At 64.8% G+C, this 17,849-nt stretch overlaps 5 protein-coding genes across 5 annotated transcripts in view; 2 read left to right on the top strand and 3 right to left on the bottom strand.

Annotated features, from left to right (window-relative positions):
- EMIHUDRAFT_453168 (hypothetical protein) overlaps positions 1 to 1,106 on the top strand; it is a gene marked incomplete at both ends in the record, with an annotated part of 2,566 nt that extends 1,460 nt beyond the window's left edge. Inside the window, 3 exons of the mRNA XM_005760513.1 lie at positions 212 to 292; positions 670 to 774; positions 981 to 1,106. Of these exons, the coding sequence (XP_005760570.1) occupies positions 212 to 292; positions 670 to 774; positions 981 to 1,106 (312 nt within the window). The remainder of the gene's footprint in view (positions 1 to 211; positions 293 to 669; positions 775 to 980) is intronic.
- Positions 1,107 to 4,922: 3,816 nt separating this feature from the next.
- EMIHUDRAFT_217694 (hypothetical protein) lies at positions 4,923 to 6,214 on the bottom strand (the record flags this gene model as incomplete). The annotated part of the gene is made up of 5 exons (XM_005760512.1): positions 4,923 to 5,003; positions 5,188 to 5,215; positions 5,517 to 5,961; positions 6,031 to 6,075; positions 6,151 to 6,214. 5 exons carry the CDS (start codon positions 6,212 to 6,214, stop codon positions 4,923 to 4,925), a joined length of 663 nt encoding a protein of 220 aa, XP_005760569.1.
- Positions 6,215 to 7,542: 1,328 nt separating this feature from the next.
- Positions 7,543 to 9,122, bottom strand: EMIHUDRAFT_416873 (hypothetical protein). Its single transcript, XM_005760511.1, has 7 exons — positions 9,103 to 9,122; positions 8,920 to 9,026; positions 8,691 to 8,853; positions 8,426 to 8,498; positions 8,299 to 8,354; positions 8,148 to 8,180; positions 7,543 to 8,013 (listed from the first exon to the last, which is right to left on the bottom strand). The coding sequence occupies exons 1-7, from the start codon at positions 9,103 to 9,105 to the stop codon at positions 7,825 to 7,827; spliced, it is 624 nt and encodes a 207-aa protein (XP_005760568.1). The 5' UTR covers positions 9,106 to 9,122; the 3' UTR covers positions 7,543 to 7,824.
- Positions 9,123 to 11,486: 2,364 nt separating this feature from the next.
- EMIHUDRAFT_68292 (hypothetical protein) lies at positions 11,487 to 11,990 on the top strand (the record flags this gene model as incomplete). The annotated part of the gene is made up of 1 exon (XM_005760510.1): positions 11,487 to 11,990. One exon carries the CDS (start codon positions 11,487 to 11,489, stop codon positions 11,988 to 11,990), a length of 504 nt encoding a protein of 167 aa, XP_005760567.1.
- A 2,564-nt stretch (positions 11,991 to 14,554) lies between these two features.
- Positions 14,555 to 17,012, bottom strand: EMIHUDRAFT_453165 (hypothetical protein; the record flags this gene model as incomplete). The annotated part of the gene is made up of 2 exons (XM_005760509.1): positions 14,555 to 16,801; positions 16,884 to 17,012. The coding sequence occupies 2 exons, from the start codon at positions 17,010 to 17,012 to the stop codon at positions 14,735 to 14,737; spliced, it is 2,196 nt and encodes a 731-aa protein (XP_005760566.1). The 3' UTR covers positions 14,555 to 14,734.
- Between the last annotated feature and the right edge of the window lie 837 nt (positions 17,013 to 17,849).

Genomic DNA, 17,849 nt, shown 5'->3' with positions numbered 1-17,849 from the left:
GCCCGCCTCCGCCCTGCCTCCCCTCCTCCGCCCTGCCGCGCGGCCTCGGACCTGCCTGCCGTCATGCGCCCTGGCTCCCGTCGTCCGCCGTGCCTCCCCTCCTCCGACCTGCCTCCCGTCCTCCGCCCTGCCTCCCCTCGTCCGCCCTGCCTCCCGTCCTACCCCCTGCCTCCCCTCCTCCGCCACGGCCAAGTGGCCAAGTGGTGCATAGGTCGAGCTCAACCCGTACTACCAGCAGCGGGAGCTGCAGGCGTACTGCGCCGAGGAGGGCATCGTGTTGCAGGCGCGTGCAGTCGAGACCGACACAACAAGACTGAGCTTGTGGAGTCTCTCATGTCTCATGCGACGGACGCCCTCGTGCTGCAGGCGTACGCGTCGCTCGGAGGGCAAGATGCGTCAAAGGCGACCACCGACACGTCCACCACCCGTCCACCACCCGTCCACCACCCGTCCACCACCCGTCCACCACCCGTCCACCACCCGTCCACCACCCGTCCACCACCCGTCCACCACCCGTCCACCACCCGTCCACCACCCGTCCACCACCCGTCCACCACCCGTCCACCACCCGTCCACCACCCGTCCACCACCCGTCCACCACCCGTCCACCACCCGTCCACCACCACCGTCCACCACCTGTCCACCACCCGTCCGTGAAGTGGCCACAAGGCGACCACCGCTTCGCTCGGCGGGCCGCTGCTCGAGGCGCCTCCCGTCGCCGCGGCGGCAGAGGCGCACGGCGCCACGGCGGCTCAGGCGATGCTTCGATGGGCGGTGTTGTCAGAGTACAATACACATATCACTGATTTGTGTTGCACTGTAGGTGCTGCTTCGCTGGGCGTTGCAGAAGCGCATCATCGTCATCCCCAAGGCGGCTGCCGCTGTTCCATCTGGGCTACATCTCGGCTGCATCTCGGCTGCATCTCGGCTATGCCTCGTCCCCATTCCCAAAGGCGAACCGCGAGGCGCGCGCGACCGAGAACACGCGCCTCTTCCACTTCTCGCTCTCCGAGCCGGAGATGGCCGCGATCGACTCGCTCGACCGGGGCGAGGCGGGGCGCACCTGCTGGCGCAACGACCCCCTCCGCATGCTCCAGTTCGAGTGAGGCGCTTGGGGTCGAGCGGCGTGGGACGAGCCCGGGGCGAGGGACCCCGAGGAGAGAGGGACGGGAGGGAGCGCAGGTTTTGGTGTGGTAAAGGCGACGGGGGTGTGCCGATGGGTGAGAGCGGCGAACCTCCCCGTGCGCGTCAACTCTCCATCTCACGGGTTCTGGGGACAGTCGTGGTCCCCCTTTATTACTTTACACCCTGCCATTCTGATTTCTGTGAGGAGCTCTTACCGCACTCGCAAGTCACATGCATCTCTCGAGCGACTACCTTGACTTCTACGTGTGTGTCTATTACTAGGGCCTAGGGGGCCCACAGCGCCCCAAAATCCACCACTGTGGGATTTCGCGCCATCGCTTGACTCTGAAAAGCTCTAATGTACCTCCTGCGAGGGCTGTGGTCGCCGCAGACTGGCTCCGACTTGACGGGCGCATGGAGACGTGATCGACACCGTGATGCCTGCATGCGCCCGTCAAGTCGAAATCGACATGCGAGTCGATCTTTGGCCCGCCAGAGGTACATTAGGCGTTTTGTTTGGGCGACAAACAGCGCTGTGACCGCGAAGTGGCGGTGGACATGCTCCCATGTTGCCGACGCGGCGCCGGAGTGGCCGGCGCTGCTCGCCACGACTTAGGGGACCCCTAGGCTTAAAAGGGTGGGCCCTGGGGCGCCTGCGGCTTAAACGGCTTAAAACTTGCCTAGGCAAGTTTTAAGAGCTGCTGGGCCGCAAGCCTATTCAAGATTACAATGAGTAACTCAACTCATCCTTTGGCAGCGTGTATTGTTGAGTATGAGTAGTCATGACGCCTGGTATCCATGAATATGAATACTCACGTCTGCCTGTACTCATGAATATGAATAATGTATTCAAATACAAGTGCGTGAGCAACTTGCAGGTAAAACCCGGGTATACCCGCAAAAGTCCAGGTATACCCGAGAAATACCCGAGCGCGCGTCCACATGCCGCGCACGCCCTACTCCCAGGGTCCCTGCGCCAACTGCGGCGCGCACCGCCTGCTCAAGTACGCGCACCGCACCATGTGCTGCCGTTACAAGTGCCAGAGAGCGGCTGCGGCGCAGCGCCAGGCGCGGCTGGCAGGTGGCGGTGCGGAGACGCGGTCGTGCCGACATTCTGCTACAAGATTGAGGCGGTGCTCGGCATGCGCTTTTGCGACCCCGATCAACTGATCGGAAAGAAGCGGCGCAACAGGCTGGCTGCTGCCGACAACACCATTTGCTACCTCACGCGCGGCACGTTCAAAGAGGACCAGCATGACGCAGGCTTTGCCGATACACGCTGGGTTGAGCTTGAGGAGCTGTACGAGAACTGCGGCAAGGCGCAGCTGAACGGCGCAGTGAAGAAGTACCGAAAGGCGGAAGATGAGGCTGTGAAGGCTGCGATTGCTGAGTTTGAAGAGGGCATTGAGGATTAGGCAGCCAGTAGTGCTAGTTAGTGGCGTGGCTCGATAGAGGATTTGTCGTTCTCTGGTAGGACGGGAACGAGATGATAGTAGGGAGTAGAAGAAAGCAAAGAGGAGCCCTGCGCACGCACGACTCCGCAGGAGAAGCCCCTCCCCAGACAAAACACAAGGGAGAGGTGGGTGGGTCACAGAAAACTGCGGCCGCCAGCGACAGAGCGTCTCGCTGGCGGACGGCGAGAGGAACACAAAGGGACGTCCGGACGTCCATCCACTGGGATGAGATAACTGGAGATCTAAGGTCGAATCTCCCGATTCCACAGCCGCCCACAGGAGCGCCGCCTCAACACGGGGTCTCGGCTCTATCGAGCCATGCTAGCTCCAGCCGCAGCCCCACCCGGCCGCCCGAGGGTGTTCCCGCAGGCAGAGAAGACCAATCCTGGGGGAAGTAACCTTCTCTGGTAGGACGGGAACGAGATGATAGTAGGGAGTAGAAGAAAGCAAAGAGGAGCCCTGCGCATGGGGGAAGTAACCTTGTTCATGACCGGGCTATCGGCTCGCGTGCGCTGTGAAGAGAATAATGACCAAAATTAAAACACACAAACGGAGCCACAGACAATACAGGGCACCGCGGCTAGATATTCACGATGCCACGTCGGCGGCATCCGACGACGAACGAAGCCGCCCCGGCCGCCCCGGCCGCCGATGAAGATGCCGCACCGGCCGCGCCCGAGGAGCCCTCCTTGTGCTCGCCCCCTTTGCCTCGGAACAGCTCGTAGTACTTCTCCTTGATCGCTGCCACTGCCGGCTCGAAGGCCTTCTTGTTGAAGCCAATCCTGACCAGCACAGCGAGGTGGGCCGGGTTGAGGTTGGGGTCTGCCAGCATCGGCGGGGCGCCAGGCTGCATGCGGTGAGCGATCTGAAAGTCAAGCACCGTGCACAGGTACTCCAGTCAAGCACCGTGCACAGGTTCTCCGTAGCTTTCTCTTCGGCCGTCATGCGCCCTTCCCAGAACGACCCGAGGAACTTGACCTGCGTGCCGATAAGATTCATCGGCTGCCGAAGCAGCTTGTATTTTTGCACTTCTAGTCGAGGCTGGGCCTTCTTCCTCTTTGGTGGCATATGCGAAGCGCTGGAGCAGAGATAGCGGTCGGTCGAGTCTCAGGGAGCGCGTTTTGGGACGTGACCGACTGGCCAGTAGTATTCATGGACTTGAGTACAAGTACTCACGCATGCGCCAGACGTACTCATGAGTATGAATACTCAACTGCGGTGGTACTCATGAGTTGAGTACTCACGATGCACGTGTATTCTGAGTACAATACTTGAATACTATTGTAATCATGAACAGGCTTGCTGGGCCGCCGATTCCTTAAACGGTCTTAAACGGTCAAACGACTCGGCAGCCTCCCCGCGCCCTTAAACGCGATCACACCATGAATGGTCTATACTCAAAACTTGCCGACGGGCGGCGAAAGCTCTTCGCTCGGCCCCGAGAGCGCTTCGCTCTCTGCCGCCCGCCCGCCCGCTCGCTCGCCCGCCCGCCCGCCAGCCTCCCCGCGCTTAAACGCTCTAAATGGCTCAAATGGCTCAGGTTGGGCGCGGTGTGCGATTCTCTTAAATGGTCTCTTAAATGGGAGCGGCAGCATGGGCCCAATCTCTTAAACGCACCGAGGCGGCTCTGGAGCCGCCAATCTCTTAAAAGGTCTTAAAAAAATCCGGCCCTCAGAACCCTAGGGGTCCCCTAAGCGCCACGACCACGACGGCTACTCTGATACTCCGGGCCGACCTGTCCTACCCGACGGTGGCACTCTTCCACGTCTCGCTCACGCTGAGAAAAATTCTGAGACGGCGTGCAGCAAAGTCGCCGACGAGTCGGTCCGCGTGACTCCTCGCGTCCCGTACCGTTCTCACCCATCCATAAACTCACTTTGGCCTCACTAAAGCGAAGTCTGAATCCTTAATCCTCAGATTTTAGATTAGGACGCTGTGGGCCCCCCTCTATCTATACTGAATACTCGAAGTAATGCGTAGTAACGTAAAAACAAAGGGTGCTTTATTTTGCACGTGTCTCTCTTACAGACGACACCTTTTCACATATTACGTATTACTTCGCGTAGACACGTAGAAGATGGACAAGACGCGAGATGCATGCGAGTAAGAGCTCTCACAGAATGACAGACAAGAGAGTGAGAGGCCGAACGAGTAGCTAAAGAGCGATAGAGAGGGAGACCGGGAGAGAGGTAGGGGGAAAGACGGAGGGAGGGAGGGAGGGAGGGAGGGAGGGAGGGAGGGAGGGAGAGCACGCGCGCATGCGGATCGTTCAAAACTGCTCTGCTGCCTCAGAGGGCGGCTCTAGCCGCCGGGGGGGGGGGGTTCATCGACGGGAGAGAGTGGCTACTCGCTGCTCTTGTCCAGGCAGGACTCGAACGCGGAGAGGTCCCCGAGCGAGGCCATCCGCGAGATTGAGCCGAGCGCCTGCGGCCGGGGCGGTCCTCTCGCATCGCAAAGGCGTCCCCCCCCCCCCCCCTCCCTCCCTCCATCTCCAACTAGCCCAAGCACACGGCAGGGGTTGGCGCGCCTGCGCGGCGTCTGCCTGCTGCGAGTCGTGCGAGATCGAGCTGTGGATCGACCCTGCGCACAGGCTGGCGAGCTCCTGCACCCGGCGGGAGATGCGGTCGGAGCCGTGGCTGGTGTCGGGCCGGGGGAAGGGGGGCAGCAAGCCAGCGGTGAGGGGCCAGGAGACGGCAGCAGGCCAGCGGGGTGAGGGCATGGAAGGGGAGGGCAAGGAAGGGGAGGGCAAGGAAGGGGAGGGCATGGAAGGGGAGGGCAGGGGATGAGATCGCCTTGAGCGACGCGGTGCGGTAAAGGTCTTGCTCCCCGGGCGGCGGCGGCTCGAGTCTGGGGATCTCGAGCCTGCCCCTGCTCCCGCCCGCCGCACCCATCGTAACCGCCGCGCCCGCCGCCCCTCCCTCCCCGCCCGCCCCGCACGCCGCCTTGAGAGCCGTCGCCAGGTCGAGAGGTGCCCCTCCGAGCTGCTGCTCCAGCGCCATCACGGCCATGAGGGAGGCCCGCGACGACTGCCAGGGCACCGGCACTGCATTTGGCGCCACGAGCGCTGGCGCCATGGCCGCCGCCCTCCCAAACGAGCCGCCGCCCGCCGCCCGGAAGAGAGCTGCCGGCGGCGGAGCTGTTTCGACCAGAGCCTGCACCACCGCCTGAGGCGTGCAGAGGAGGTCCGGGCCGGGCCGCTGCACAGCCGCGGTGCTGCGCCCGGCTGCGACCCACGGCTGCGGCCCGCCGCTCGTCGAGTCGCCCGCCCCCGCCCACTTGTCTGCCGAGGAGGGCTTGCGGGCCGTCTCGGTGCCGGGCAGCCTCGGAGACGGGAGCTTCTGCTTGTCCGGCTTGTGGATGTTCACGTCGCGCGAGCGTTTGTCTGCGCAATGAGGACGAGGAGTGGGTGGGCCGGTGCTGTGAGTATCGCCCTCCCGCAGTGCGGACTCACTTTGGAACCAGACAGTCACCTGCCGCGTCGTCGCCTTGAGCTGCTCTGCCAGTGAGGCGCGGGTAGGAAGGGAAGGGCAGGGCTGGACGCTGTAGACGGACTCCAGAAGCAGCGATCCACCCGGAGGTAGCTTCCACCGCGTCTTTGGGCTCGCCGGCGGAGCTTGTGGTCTTGGTGCCTCCATCGTGTCCTGTCGGGAATCGGGACGAGTCAGGTCTCGAGCGGAGTCCAGGTGCTGGTTCTGGATATCGAAAGTGACGAGCGGACGTCTGAGTGGGTTTGGTGTGGGTATAGGCGGATGAGTGATGTAGTTGGTGACTCGTGTGGGGTAAGAAAGAGAGGTCGCATGGATGGGCAACTTGCCCGACACTCGCCGATCCACCGCGTTTCGTTTCATTAGGAAAAGAATTTGACCGATACATGTGCACCACCAAGGGGAAACTGACCAACCGCTTGTACAGGGTTTTGGGAGCCCCCCGAGCACCGCGCTGCGAGCCTGTCGTGTCCCTTGTCGCAGGCTCTGTGGGGGAGGCGGGGGCCCCCGGAGGCACCGTGCGCCGCGCAGCAGTGCGGAAACGGGGCTCCGGCTCTATTAGTCTCTATTAGCACCGACTTCCCGATTAAGCTAGGTTAATCAGAGGGCAGATTTGGAGAGATCTCGAGGAGTACACACAGATAGACCCTCCAACCATCAGAAAACTCCGACCTGATCGGTCGTACTGACCGCCGACAGATCACTCCAGACAGCAGACAGGCCGACGTCTGCACGCGGCCGGCCGGGCGAGAGGCTTGACACGATCCGACCCTGCGACACTGACGCTGCTGCTCTAGCTATCAGATATGCGCTGCTGACTGCTGCCACAATATGCGACCGGTGCTGACCCACTTGGCGGCCTTCCCGGTCAGTGGTGAGGCGCAGTTCAGAGCTGTCGATGGCGCGATGCCGCGCACTGGTCCCACATCGGTGACACGAGACCACCACGTTTGCCGGTCCAAGAGAGAGGCACCGGCGCTGTCCTGAGAAGGTGCATGGTCCCTCTTGACTGCCCATGCGCGCGAGGCTGTGTAGGCATAGCCTCGAGAGTGCCAGCAGCCAATCCGAGGCAGTTTGTGACGCGCATTGCGTCAGAAGCGTGCACGCGCTGGAAGGACACCTTCCTACTGGCCGTACGATCAGGTCGTCACTGAATGCCGAAGACTAAGGCCGCGAGCTATGCAGGCGGTCAGTTGAGCAGCATGGCACGGTCAGCAGCGCCGAAAGGATGTCGCAAGGCGTGATAGCATGGCCGCAAGTACGCCGGATTCCCATGAAAACAAGTAAAAAATCGCGCGAAAAAGAAAAAAGGCCAAAAAATCGGCGCCTGCGGCGGGCTGGGGGACCCCATCTCGAGAGAACCCCCTGTGCCCCTGCTCGTCCTTCCAAAATTCTGCTCGTGCAGGTTGGGACCCTGTCCTCCTCCCTCTCCCACCCCTCGTTTTGACTTCTCGCTTGGTTGTTTGTTTTTCTTCTTTGCTTCGTAAAAAGAATTTCAAACCTCGCGCGCCAGAAGCACACCCCAACCACTCTCTCTCTCACCCCACAGCCACCCCCAAACATGCGCCGACCGGTATCTGCTCCTGTAGATTACACCCGCCCACACAACAAATCGTGGCAGAGGCTCACACATGCCAGACGTAGACTGTCGCGGTGCGGCAGTTCTCCTCCGCTGGTTCGCGAGCGGAGCCGGCCATGCCAGAGGCCGTCACTCTCGGCGCCGCAGCTGCTCGTCGGCGACAGACGAGGCCGCGGGCACGTCAGTCGATGTAGTCGAGCCCCTGGATCTCAAAGTGCTTGTCCACCTCCTTCGCATCCATGTTGAACTTCTCGATGAACTTCTTGCGCACCTCGAAGCAGTTGTCCGTCCAGCGGTTGGCTGCGTCCTTCAGGTGCGGCAGGTCGGAAAGGCGCTGGCGCAGGTCGAGGACGCCGGCGAGCTTGTCGGCCTGGTGCGCGCGGGGGCGGTGAGGGCCGGAACGGAGGGCGGAGCCGGAGGCGGCGGGAGGGGCGGCGGCGGCGGCGGCGGCGGCGAGAGCCGTGGCGGCAGGGGGTTGGCGGCGAGGGCGTCGGGCGGCGGCGCCTCGAGCGCGCCGTCGAGCTTGGCTTCTTGCGCCTGTTTGGGTAGGGAGGCGGGGGCCGGTCGAGCCACCGACAGGGAGGGAGTGGTTTTGGTCGCGGAGGTGGAGGGGAGGTGGAGGGGAGGTGGAGGGGAGGTGGAGGGGAGGTGCTGCCTGCAGCGCAGCAATGGACGCGGTGGCTCGCTCCGCCTCCACGCCCTCCTCGGGGCCTGAGGGCACGCGGGAGGCGTGGCGTCGGGTGGGGGAAGGCGCCACACGCTCGACCACAGCTCGCCCGCACCCGCGCCGCCGTCGCGAGCCGAACGCTCGGCCGCCGCCGCGCGAAGCTGCGATGCCTCGGCTCGCATCCGCGCCTGCGTGCGGCGGGGCGGGAGGGAGGGTGCGGGAGGGTGCGGGAGGGTGCGGGAGGGTGCGGGAGGGTGGCGGTGGAGGCGGCATCGCGAGACGACGGAGCGAGGGGCGGAATGGCTGCCTCGCGAGTTTGGAGGAGGGGAGAGGGGAGTGGGACGCGCTGGTGTGCGGCGGGATCGGGGTCGGGCGAGCGCCGTCTGCTGGCGGATGGCGGCCGCCTCGCCGCGCTTCTTGGCGCCGAGCTCGCCGGGGAAGGACCAGTAGTAGGTCGAGATGCCGACCTTCTCCTCGTGCACGAGGTCGTCGCACACGAGCTCCTTGAGCACGTCCTTGACTGCGTTGGAGATGATGCCGAGCCTGCGACGACCGCGGCCCGGCGTTCGGTGCGAGTGCGCCGGCCGTACTGGCGGGGAGGAGGGTCACTTGGGCGCGTCGCGTTCGATGTCCTTCATGGTGTACACTGCACGCGAAGCGTGAAACATGCCGAGCATGCGCTGCTTCTTTTCGTCGGCCGACACTCCCCGCTTGCCCTGCAGAGCCGAGGCGGACCGGCGCGTGGAGGCGGATGGCGGTCGGGCTCGAACGGCGCGGAGGCTGCGAGCGCACCATGTTGGTTGAGCGGCGTGTAAGGGCCCGTCAAAACAACCGCCAAAATACTGGCGAGTAGAGGCCCCGCCCACGAGAGAGAGAGAGAGAGAGAGAGAGAGAAAACCGCCAATGGCCGTTATCCGTTAGTGCGGACGTCGCCGCGGCTCGCCTCTGCCGCGGCGGCTGCTGCGCGCACGCGGCGGCGCCGCTCTCTCGCGAGACGGCTGGCGACGCGGCTCGCCGCCGACGTACGGTGCGCTCGTCCGACGGTCCGCAGCGTGGCGTGCGCGGCGCTGAGCGCCGCTCTGCGAGCGCCTCTGCGCCTGCACTGCTTGTCTCTGTTGCTGCTGGTGGTGGTGGTGCTGCTGCTGCTGGTGCCGATGCTGCTGCTGGCGCGGCGCGGCTGTGCAACTGGGCTCGACGCGCGCGTCGCGAGCGTCTGACGCGGCGGGCGGCGTCGGGCAGGTGCGCTTCTCTCTGGGGTGGTGGTGGTGGTGCTGCTGCTGCTGCTGGTGGTGCAGATGCTGCTGCTGGTGCGGCGCGGCTCTCCGACGCGACTCGATGCGCGCGTCGCGGCTATCTGACGCGGCGGGCGGCGTCGCGGGCGGCAGCGATCGCGGCTCGACGGTGGAGGTGGAGGCTGGTGGCTGTGGTGGACTTTGAGTTTGTTTCATGGTCGAGTACGGGGACCGGGGGGTCAACCGGGAGGCAGGGGGCTCAACCAGGCGACGGCGGACCGTGGGCCATCGCGGGGACTGCTGCGTACGGAGGACGCGGCAGATAGATCCGGATGGTCTCACGCCGGTGGGAGGCACCGAGGCGTCTTGGACGCTCAGCTCTACCTTAAGCTCCTGAGGGGCGCGTGGTTTTAACCACGTAGTAGGACTAAAACCCACCACAGACACCCTCCCCACTCCTCACGTGTACACACTCCCTCACCCTCTCCTCTCTCCTCTCTCTCTCTCTCCTCTCTCGCTCTCCTCTCCTTGTCTGTGCTGTCTGCCTGACTCAGGCACTAACTCTGCCGATGCGTGATTGTGTGTGGGCTGCTCCGAGGGGGCCCTCTGTGCGATCCGACGGGTAGGGGGGCTGTGCCCGGGCGGTGTCCGGTGTGGAGTCCCCTTCTGATCCCGCCTGGGATGTTGGGTGTGAGGTTGTGGCGGCTTCGATCCCAAGGGGGGGAGCTGATCCCACTCAATAACCAACTCTCAGGGGCAGTAGGTGGGCGAGCTTCAGGCACGCTCATCTCGATCGTCAAGACGTTGCTACGCGCGGTCTTCCGCGGGGGGAGCTGCGTCGACGGGTGCGGGACCGCGGCGCAGCCAGTGCCGCGGCGAGGCCTCCGGCTGTTTGCGGCGGGCGGCTTGCTGCTCGCTGCGATGGCGAAAAACTCGTCTCGCCACACGCCAAGGGCTTATGCTCTGGCGAGACGTGAGGCGCATGCGCCCAGGAGGGGAGGGGGCATGTGTAACGACACTGCTAGAGATGCCTTTCGGGGCCCAGAGATAAAACTTCTGTGATGCCATGCGTGACCTAGTAGTGTCCCCAGCTATGGGCGTGTCCACGTTGGAGCCAGGTGTGGTGTGGGCGCGAGAATAGCTCCGCCGTTCATGGAGGCAACCGATGCGAGTCGACTGGTGTGTGTCGTCGTGGTTTCGTATCAAGAATTCTCTCTCTCGCCCCGCCCACCCAGGGTACCCTCTCCGAGGACCGAGGGCTCGCCGGGGCTCTGCTCCAAGAGACCTCGAGAGAGCGTGCGTGTGCCTCTACTCGCCAGGCCAAAATACCCTCTGCGCCGAAGAAAAGAATCTTAACAAAACTCCCTCGCACAACACTGGGCACGAAAATATGCCGCGAGGAGGGCATGTCCCTCCTGACGATGAGACCAGGCTCGGGCGTCTGGCCATCTGCGCGGGCGATCAGCGCTGCGCAGAGCGGCCTGTTACGACTGCGTACCCGCTCGACGGGCAGTCGTTTCACGGCCCGGGCACCGCTCTCCACACCCTTGGACACGCCTCTAATCAGGTGCATCGCTAGCCAGGTGCGTCGCTCCCTTACTCATCGTCATCATCCTTCCTTCCAGGCGCTCCGCTTGTTGTGGACCCTATTCACGTGGATCGGAGTGCGCCGAGTCGCGAGGGCTGCCTGTGCCTTCTCCCCATCCTTCGTCGGCGGCACGCGCTTCTTCTTCGAGGTTGGGGAGGAGAATCGAGTCGTTGCTCTCACAATAGGTCGGTGGTAAGCCACAAAGGCTCTCTCCGCCTCTGAACCACCTCTCAGCCTTTCCCCACTCGCCACAGACGACGCTCCGGCACGTCATTCCGCCTGGGGACACGCAGTGCTGGACATCCTGAAGGATCTCACTGGTAGATGCCGGGCTGGCACACTGTTGATAGAAGCAAATGGCCGCCCCTCTCTCCAGCGCCTCTCACCCCGTCGAGGGTCCTTTGGTGCAGGAGAACGAGGCGCGTGCCACCTTCTTCGTCATCTCGTCGTACGTCAACGAGGACAACGCGGAGGTGATGCGCCGCTGCGTGGAGGAGGGGCACGAATTTGGGAACCACATGGTTGCAGACGAGCCGGCGCACCGCTACGAAGCGGAAGAGTTTCGCGAGAAGCTGCTAGAGTGCGAGACGGCCCTGCACAAGTTCAGCAAATACAGCTACGGCCAGGGCGCCAAGTGGTTCCGGCCCCCCTGCGGCGTCTTCACGTCGAGCATGCTGCAAGAGCTGCAGCGGTGCGACTACCACTGCGTCCTGGGAGACGTGTACAACCATGACGTGGCTCTGCAGGACAGCACGGAGTTTCTGATCGAGTACGTCGAGCGCTGCAGCCAGCCTGGCTCGATCCTCATCATCCACACCCCGGAGCCAAACTACCGCGAAAACAACCTGCATGTGCGCTGATCATAGCGAGCACGCCCGCTAGCATGGCCGCGAGCCTCGCCCCCGCCTCCGGAGCGCCGCAACCAGCCCGGCTGCTCCTCCCCGGCCAGGTGCTCGCCACCTTGCTCCCGCGTCTGCGCGAGCGCGGCTTCAAGTGCGTCACCCTGTCCGAAGCCCACCAGCTCGAGCTGAAGCGGCAAGCGCTGAGTGTCCCCGGCTCCCCCGTCCTCTGACGTGCTCTGAGCCCGTGCTCTGAGCCGCGGCCGAAAACGGTTGGAACTACCGTTGAAGTCGCAAACAATCAAACTAAGGAAAATTCTTTTTGTGGGTCAGTGCCAGCGCGCCAGTCCCGTGCCCAGTGTCGGGAGAGAAAGAAAGAAAGAAAGAAAACGGACAACCCAAGGGAGGACGCACATTGTTAAAATTCTTTTCGAAAAAGCGACTTGTCTCGGCATCCACACGGCTCTCTCCACTCATGCGCTCCTCACGCGCACTCTTCACCAGAGCGGCGCCTCGCCACGCTGCTGTCCGCCTCTGTGGCGCAAGGCACAGAGGCGGACAGCAGCAGCGGCCCGAGTCGCCGGTGGCAGCGGCGGATCGTGTCATACAGCAGATGAGGCAGCGTTTCGAGGCGAGGCCGCCTGGCCAGGGCTCCGGCCGCGAGGCCCGAGATCTGCCTCCACTGCCGACAGCGTCCGAGGTGCGCAGCGCAATCGAATCGGTGTCAAAATGCCGCAACGGTGGTGTCGCGTGGACTCTCTACCGCACCCTCCGCCAGGCCGGCGTGCAGGTCGCGCTGCCTGACTTGGCGGTGCTAGCGGCGGCATTCCTGCAGGTCGACAAGGAGGTGAATGGCGCGCAAGCGGCGAACCGCGTGCTCGAATTGCTGCAGGTCGCGCGGGAGCAACACCCTTCGCCCGGCGTCGCGCTCCTGAAGGTCGCGTCGAAGGCGCACGCCTCGCTCGGTGAGCCCGACGCCGTGCTGCAGCTGGCCAGCGAGGCGTCCGAGCTCCTCTCGGGGCTCACCAGTCAGGAGAGGCGCCGCGACAGCCAGGTGCTGTCGGAGATTTCTATGGCCTACATGGCCTGCCAGCTCGTGGAAGCGCACGGCGTCTCTGGCCGCCTCGACCGCGCCTTTGCCATCTACATGCACCTCTGCGCCGGAGCCGACGCCTTGCAGGCTTCGGCGGCGGCAGAGGGAGGGGCTGCGGGCAGCGCGGCTGCTGGGGCTGCCGGAGGGGGCGACGCACACTGGCGACACGATCTCGCAGACGAGGGTGTGCTGCGGGCTGGCGCGGCTGGGTCGGCCTCAGAAGGCGACGGCAGTAAGGGAGGAGAGCAGCAGAGACGAGGGCAGCAGCCAACGTACCGGCGTGGCAGCGCCGCGGACGCGCTCTGGGCGGTGGCCGAGCGTGCAGGCGCGACCCGCGGGGGCGCGGAGGTGGACGCGTGCTGGAGGTCCGACCCACCGAGCGGCTGGGAGAAGAGCGAGAGGAGGCTGGCAAGCAGCCTCGCCGCCGCGTGCACCACTGCCGGGAAGCCCGAGGCGCGCCTCTCCAGAGGGGCGACGCCCGCCCCGCAGTGAAGTCAGCTGCGAGAGGCTGCCCCGCAGGTCGGGCTGGAGGCGGTGCATGCGAGGCCCGAGCCGCCGACGCCGCAGATGCTCTCCCCCCTGCTCGCTGGCTTCGCGGCGGAGGGAAGCATGGCTCGAGTGCTGGAGGCGAGGAGGAGAGAAGGGAAGGCAAGGGAAGGGAAGAGGGGAGAAGGGCAGCACGCCTCGCGTGGGTAAGAGAGCGGCCGCTCTCCGCCACCCCCTCTCGCACCGCCATGCCTCTCTGACGCCTCGCGGGTCCTCGATCTCGCGCAGACGCTAATTAATTAATTAATTAATTAATATTGAATTGCAGGTCCTCGATCTCGCGCAGACGCTCGACTTGCAGCTCCGCAACTCCGCCGTGCGCGCCCTCTCCCTCGCCGGCGGACCCTTTCTTCCCCTCGCCGCCGAGCAGCTCGCCGCAGCTCGCGCGACCGGCGCACGCGTCTCCCTCGCCTCGGAGCTCAAGCTGCTGCAGGCGTGCTTGAGCGAGGAGCGGGTCGAGCTGGCGGAGGAGGCGCGAGATTGCCACGAGATCGCGAGATCGCCGAGAGCCGAGAGGGTGGAGGAACCGTCCAAGCACGTGCGGAGCCTCTCGACCCCCTCCTCTCGCCGCCCCCCTCGCCCCCTCGTCCTCCCCTCGCCCCCTCGTCCTCCCCTCGTCCCGAGCTCGTGCCGGCCCCACTCAGGTGCTCGACAAGCAAGAGGGCGGGCTCGGCGGCGCCATCGACGTGATGGGCAAGCTCGTGCGGATGAGTGCGCACCAAGAGCGGCAGCGAGCCGTGCATCGCAGCATGCAGCGACCAACGGCCGAGCACGAGAAGGTTTTGGCGCAGATCCCTCGAGACGCGAGGGACAGGATCAAGAACGAAAGCAGCTCCCTCTCCGCCTCCCGCCGCCCTCCCTGACAGGGGTTGGCCATGTGCGACAGGGTCGACCCGCACGGCGCATATCCATGAAAACAGAGTTCCGATGTGTGTTTGAGTTTCTCTTGTGACTTATCTGCTCGTGTAGTCAGCACGTGTGAAGCGCTGTGCAAACGAGATGTACGCAACCACATGCACAACATGAGACTTGAGAGCGAGAGAACACGTATGCGCGCACGCAATCAACAGAGCACGTGTTACTGGATACTGTTTACTGGTTACTGCAAGAGCCAAGACTACAGAGGCTACACCGCGGCCTGGTACGACCTCCGCCCCCCGGCCCCGCCATGCGAGGAGCGTCGCCTGGGCGTTCGCGTCATTTCGATGACGGATACGGCGACCGCCTCAGTCTCTGTCTTTGCGGCCCGCGCCAGCGGCGGCGACGAGCGGGCGCGTCTGCCAACAGGCAGCCAACTTCGAATGGTGATGCGCGAGACTGGCGCCGGGGTTCGCGCCCGGCGCGACGAGGTGCGCTGCACGCGAGAGCCGCCCGTGAAATCTTGCAGCATCTCGAGGTGTGCCGTCAGCACCTCTGTCGTCGACACCAGACCTTCGCGCCGCAGCCGCCACGCCGCGACGAGGCGGCTGAAGTTGAAGCAGAGGGAGAGCGCCCCGACGCACAGGCCGAGGCCTCCGCCGGCGAGCTCTACGCCGTCGCGCGAGCGCCAGACGCGGTGGTGGGCGGGCGTGCTTGCGGCGAGCGACAGCACGCAGAGGGCGAGGGGCAGAGCGTAGAGCGCGACGGCCGTGCCGCGCCGCACGGCGAATGCGATCTCGCTCGGCCAGAACTGGAGGAGCAGCTCGTGCGCGCGGCTGCGGTCGGCCGCGGTGTCGGCCAGCGGCTTGAGCTCGTGCCCGTGCAGCGGGTCGTGCGCCGCCGCGATCCCGACGTGCCGTCCGACAGCAGCGACGAGCACCGCCGCCCTCTGCGTGGACGCCCGGGCGGGATAGCACGCGAGGGCCGCGGCGGCACAGATCGCGAGGGCGAGCGACGTGGCGAGCAGAATCGGCGTCGCGAGCGAGTCGCCGCGCAGCAGCCGGTCATAGCAGTCGCTGCCGGCGAGGCACGGCTCGTGTGCAAGCAGGAGGAGCGGCGTGGCAACGCACGCCACGATGAGCCTGGGCAGAGCGCGGCGCACCGCCTCGTACGTCCCTTCGCGCCGCTCGCCAGTCAGAAGGTGGTCGTAGTCGACGGCGCTTGCCGCCAAGCAGTGGACCCCGAACCCGCCGCTCCACGCGGCGCCGAGCGCCGTGACCGCCGCGCCTGCCAGCCACACGCCTTGCGGCTCGTACAGCGAGGGAGCGTGCGGCGAGAGGAGCGTGAAGGCGCAGACGGCGTACGCCGCCGGGAGGGCGACCAGCTTGCGCGCGATAGCGGCGCTGAAGACGCCGCAGCACCACGCGGCCGCGTGCCAGGCGGGAAGCGCGACCAGCCGGCCGGCGAAGAAGAGTGCGAGTCCGCGGTGTGCCAGCTGGTCCGGCCTCCATATCGCAGCGCCCTCCTCCTCCTCGACGCCGCCCTCCTCGACGCCTCCCTCGACGGGCAGAGAGTGCGAGGCGGCGACGCCGATCAAGAGCGTCGCAGCGGCGGCCAGCTCAAGGCAGGCCTCGGCGGTGAGCACCGGCCGAAACATGCGGTTGAGCGTTACGCTGACCACGTCGGCGGCGAGCCCGCGGGGCGGGTGCGGATCGCGGAGCAGCTCGACGGACCGCTCCGGCACGAGGGCGGCGAGCAGCCCCGCGCTCGCGAGAAGCAAGATGCTCAGCAGCGCTGCCAGCAGCCGGCTCGTCGCGTCCGCTGGTTCGACACCCAGCGCCAGCGGGAGGCCGATTCCGATGAGAGAGCCCGCAGCGCGCGCCGCCTCGGTGCCCGCCAGGAGGGAGGCGCGGCAGTGGTGCAGCGGCGTCACCTCGACGAGGAGGGAGCCGTGCCCGACGAGGAAGAGCGGGCTGCAGGCTGCAAAGGCGAGGAAGGTGAAGGCACACAGCTGTGGCGCGTCTGGCACCCACGCCGCGGCGAGCGCGCCGAGGACCGCAGCAGCGACGAGGAGAGGCTTTCGCCGGCCGAGGCGCGAGCGCATCCCGTCGCTCCACCTCCCGACCAGCGGAAGGAGCATCAGGTCCGCCAGCAGAGTGAACGTCCACACGAGGAGCAGTGCGTCCCTCGTAACACCCGGCTGCAGCAGGCTGCGCCAGACGAGGTTCCACCGGACAGCCTCCCACACGCATGCCGGCGCAGCAAGGAGCAACCGTAGGGCCAGCCGCAACCTGCCCTCGGGCACACCACCGCCCGTGATTGAGAGCCGCGAGTTCTCCCCACACCCCCCAAATTTTGGTGGGTCCCCCCTGTGGATACTCGTTGTCCCAGTGAGAAGCCACATCTTCTCGGGACACCCGCAGGTTGATTGAGTACTGACCCGCTGGTGGCGTCAGCGGGGCCGACCAGGCGGTGGGGTCTTGCTCGGTCGAACCTGCGGTGAGGCTGGTCGCTTGGCTGTGCTTGCGCGTGAGGGAGGCCCACATGGAGATCGGCGGCGGAGCAGGTGGCGGAGCAGGTGCGCGGCGAAGTCAGTGCTAAGTCAACCTTGGGGACGGACGATCATGCTGTCAATGCTCAAATTCCGAATCGCTCTTGTTCACACCTCTGCTGACAGGTGTGTGTGAAATAGCTGTATCTACTCAGCTGCTCCGCTTATACTTACCTGTGAAGCGTGAACAGCGTCACGAGTTTGAACAGCGTTCTTTTGAACGGATATCGGTGTCGATCGAACGAAACACCGCTCTGACAGGGGAGAGCAGCTGCCCCCGCCGATGGCGATGAACAGACTGTTGAGCGCTGTCAGAGCGGTGTTTCGACACCGAGATCGTTCAAAGGATCGCTGTTCGGCAAATTCGTGACGCTGGTTCACGCTTCATTAGGCGTAGAGCTCTAAGGTATAAGCCGAGCAGCTAAATAAATAAATACAAACGCCGTCGGGGAGAGAGGGGACGACACTGCTTCGGCAGCGTGCACCTCGATCCTGTACCGTGTTTGTTATGACCCCCCCCGATGAACACACCAGTGAGGGAGGGCGAGACGATCGAGGGGTCCCGTACCACGCGGAATCGGCCCTATCCAGTGCTCAAGTGCTCAAATAAAAACGGACACCTCTCTACTGTGAGATGGGTAAAAAGGAACAGGCCCCGCCCTTGCGATCTTTGTGCAGGGTTCTTTGTGGGTGTGGTCGGCGACTAGCCGGGGTCGTCCTCCCGATGGGGGACTAGCACTAGCCGTCTTCCACATGGTCCCTCGGGTCCCTGCTGCTCCTAATCTCTTCGTACATCCTCCTGCTGATCTCCGCAAAGTCCTGCTCCCTCCCT

The sequence above is a fragment of the Emiliania huxleyi genome (genome assembly GCF_000372725.1).
Source record: "Emiliania huxleyi CCMP1516 unplaced genomic scaffold EMIHUscaffold_75, whole genome shotgun sequence".
Lineage (NCBI taxonomy): Eukaryota > Haptophyta > Isochrysidales > Noelaerhabdaceae > Emiliania > Emiliania huxleyi.
Note: the sequence above shows the minus strand (reverse complement) of the source record. Positions and strands in the feature narration are given on the sequence as shown.

What these genes read in the sequence shown, in the direction of transcription:
- EMIHUDRAFT_416873 (XM_005760511.1), bottom strand. An exon ending in CCGCCATCCGCCAGCAGACG is followed by an intron (nt 8,499 to 8,690) that starts GCGCTCGCCCGA and finishes CGCCGCACGCAG; the next exon opens with GCGCGGATGCGAGCCGAGGC. An exon ending in AGCTCGACGGCGCGCTCGAG is followed by an intron (nt 8,014 to 8,147) that starts GCGCCGCCGCCC and finishes CGCGCGCACCAG; the next exon opens with GCCGACAAGCTCGCCGGCGT.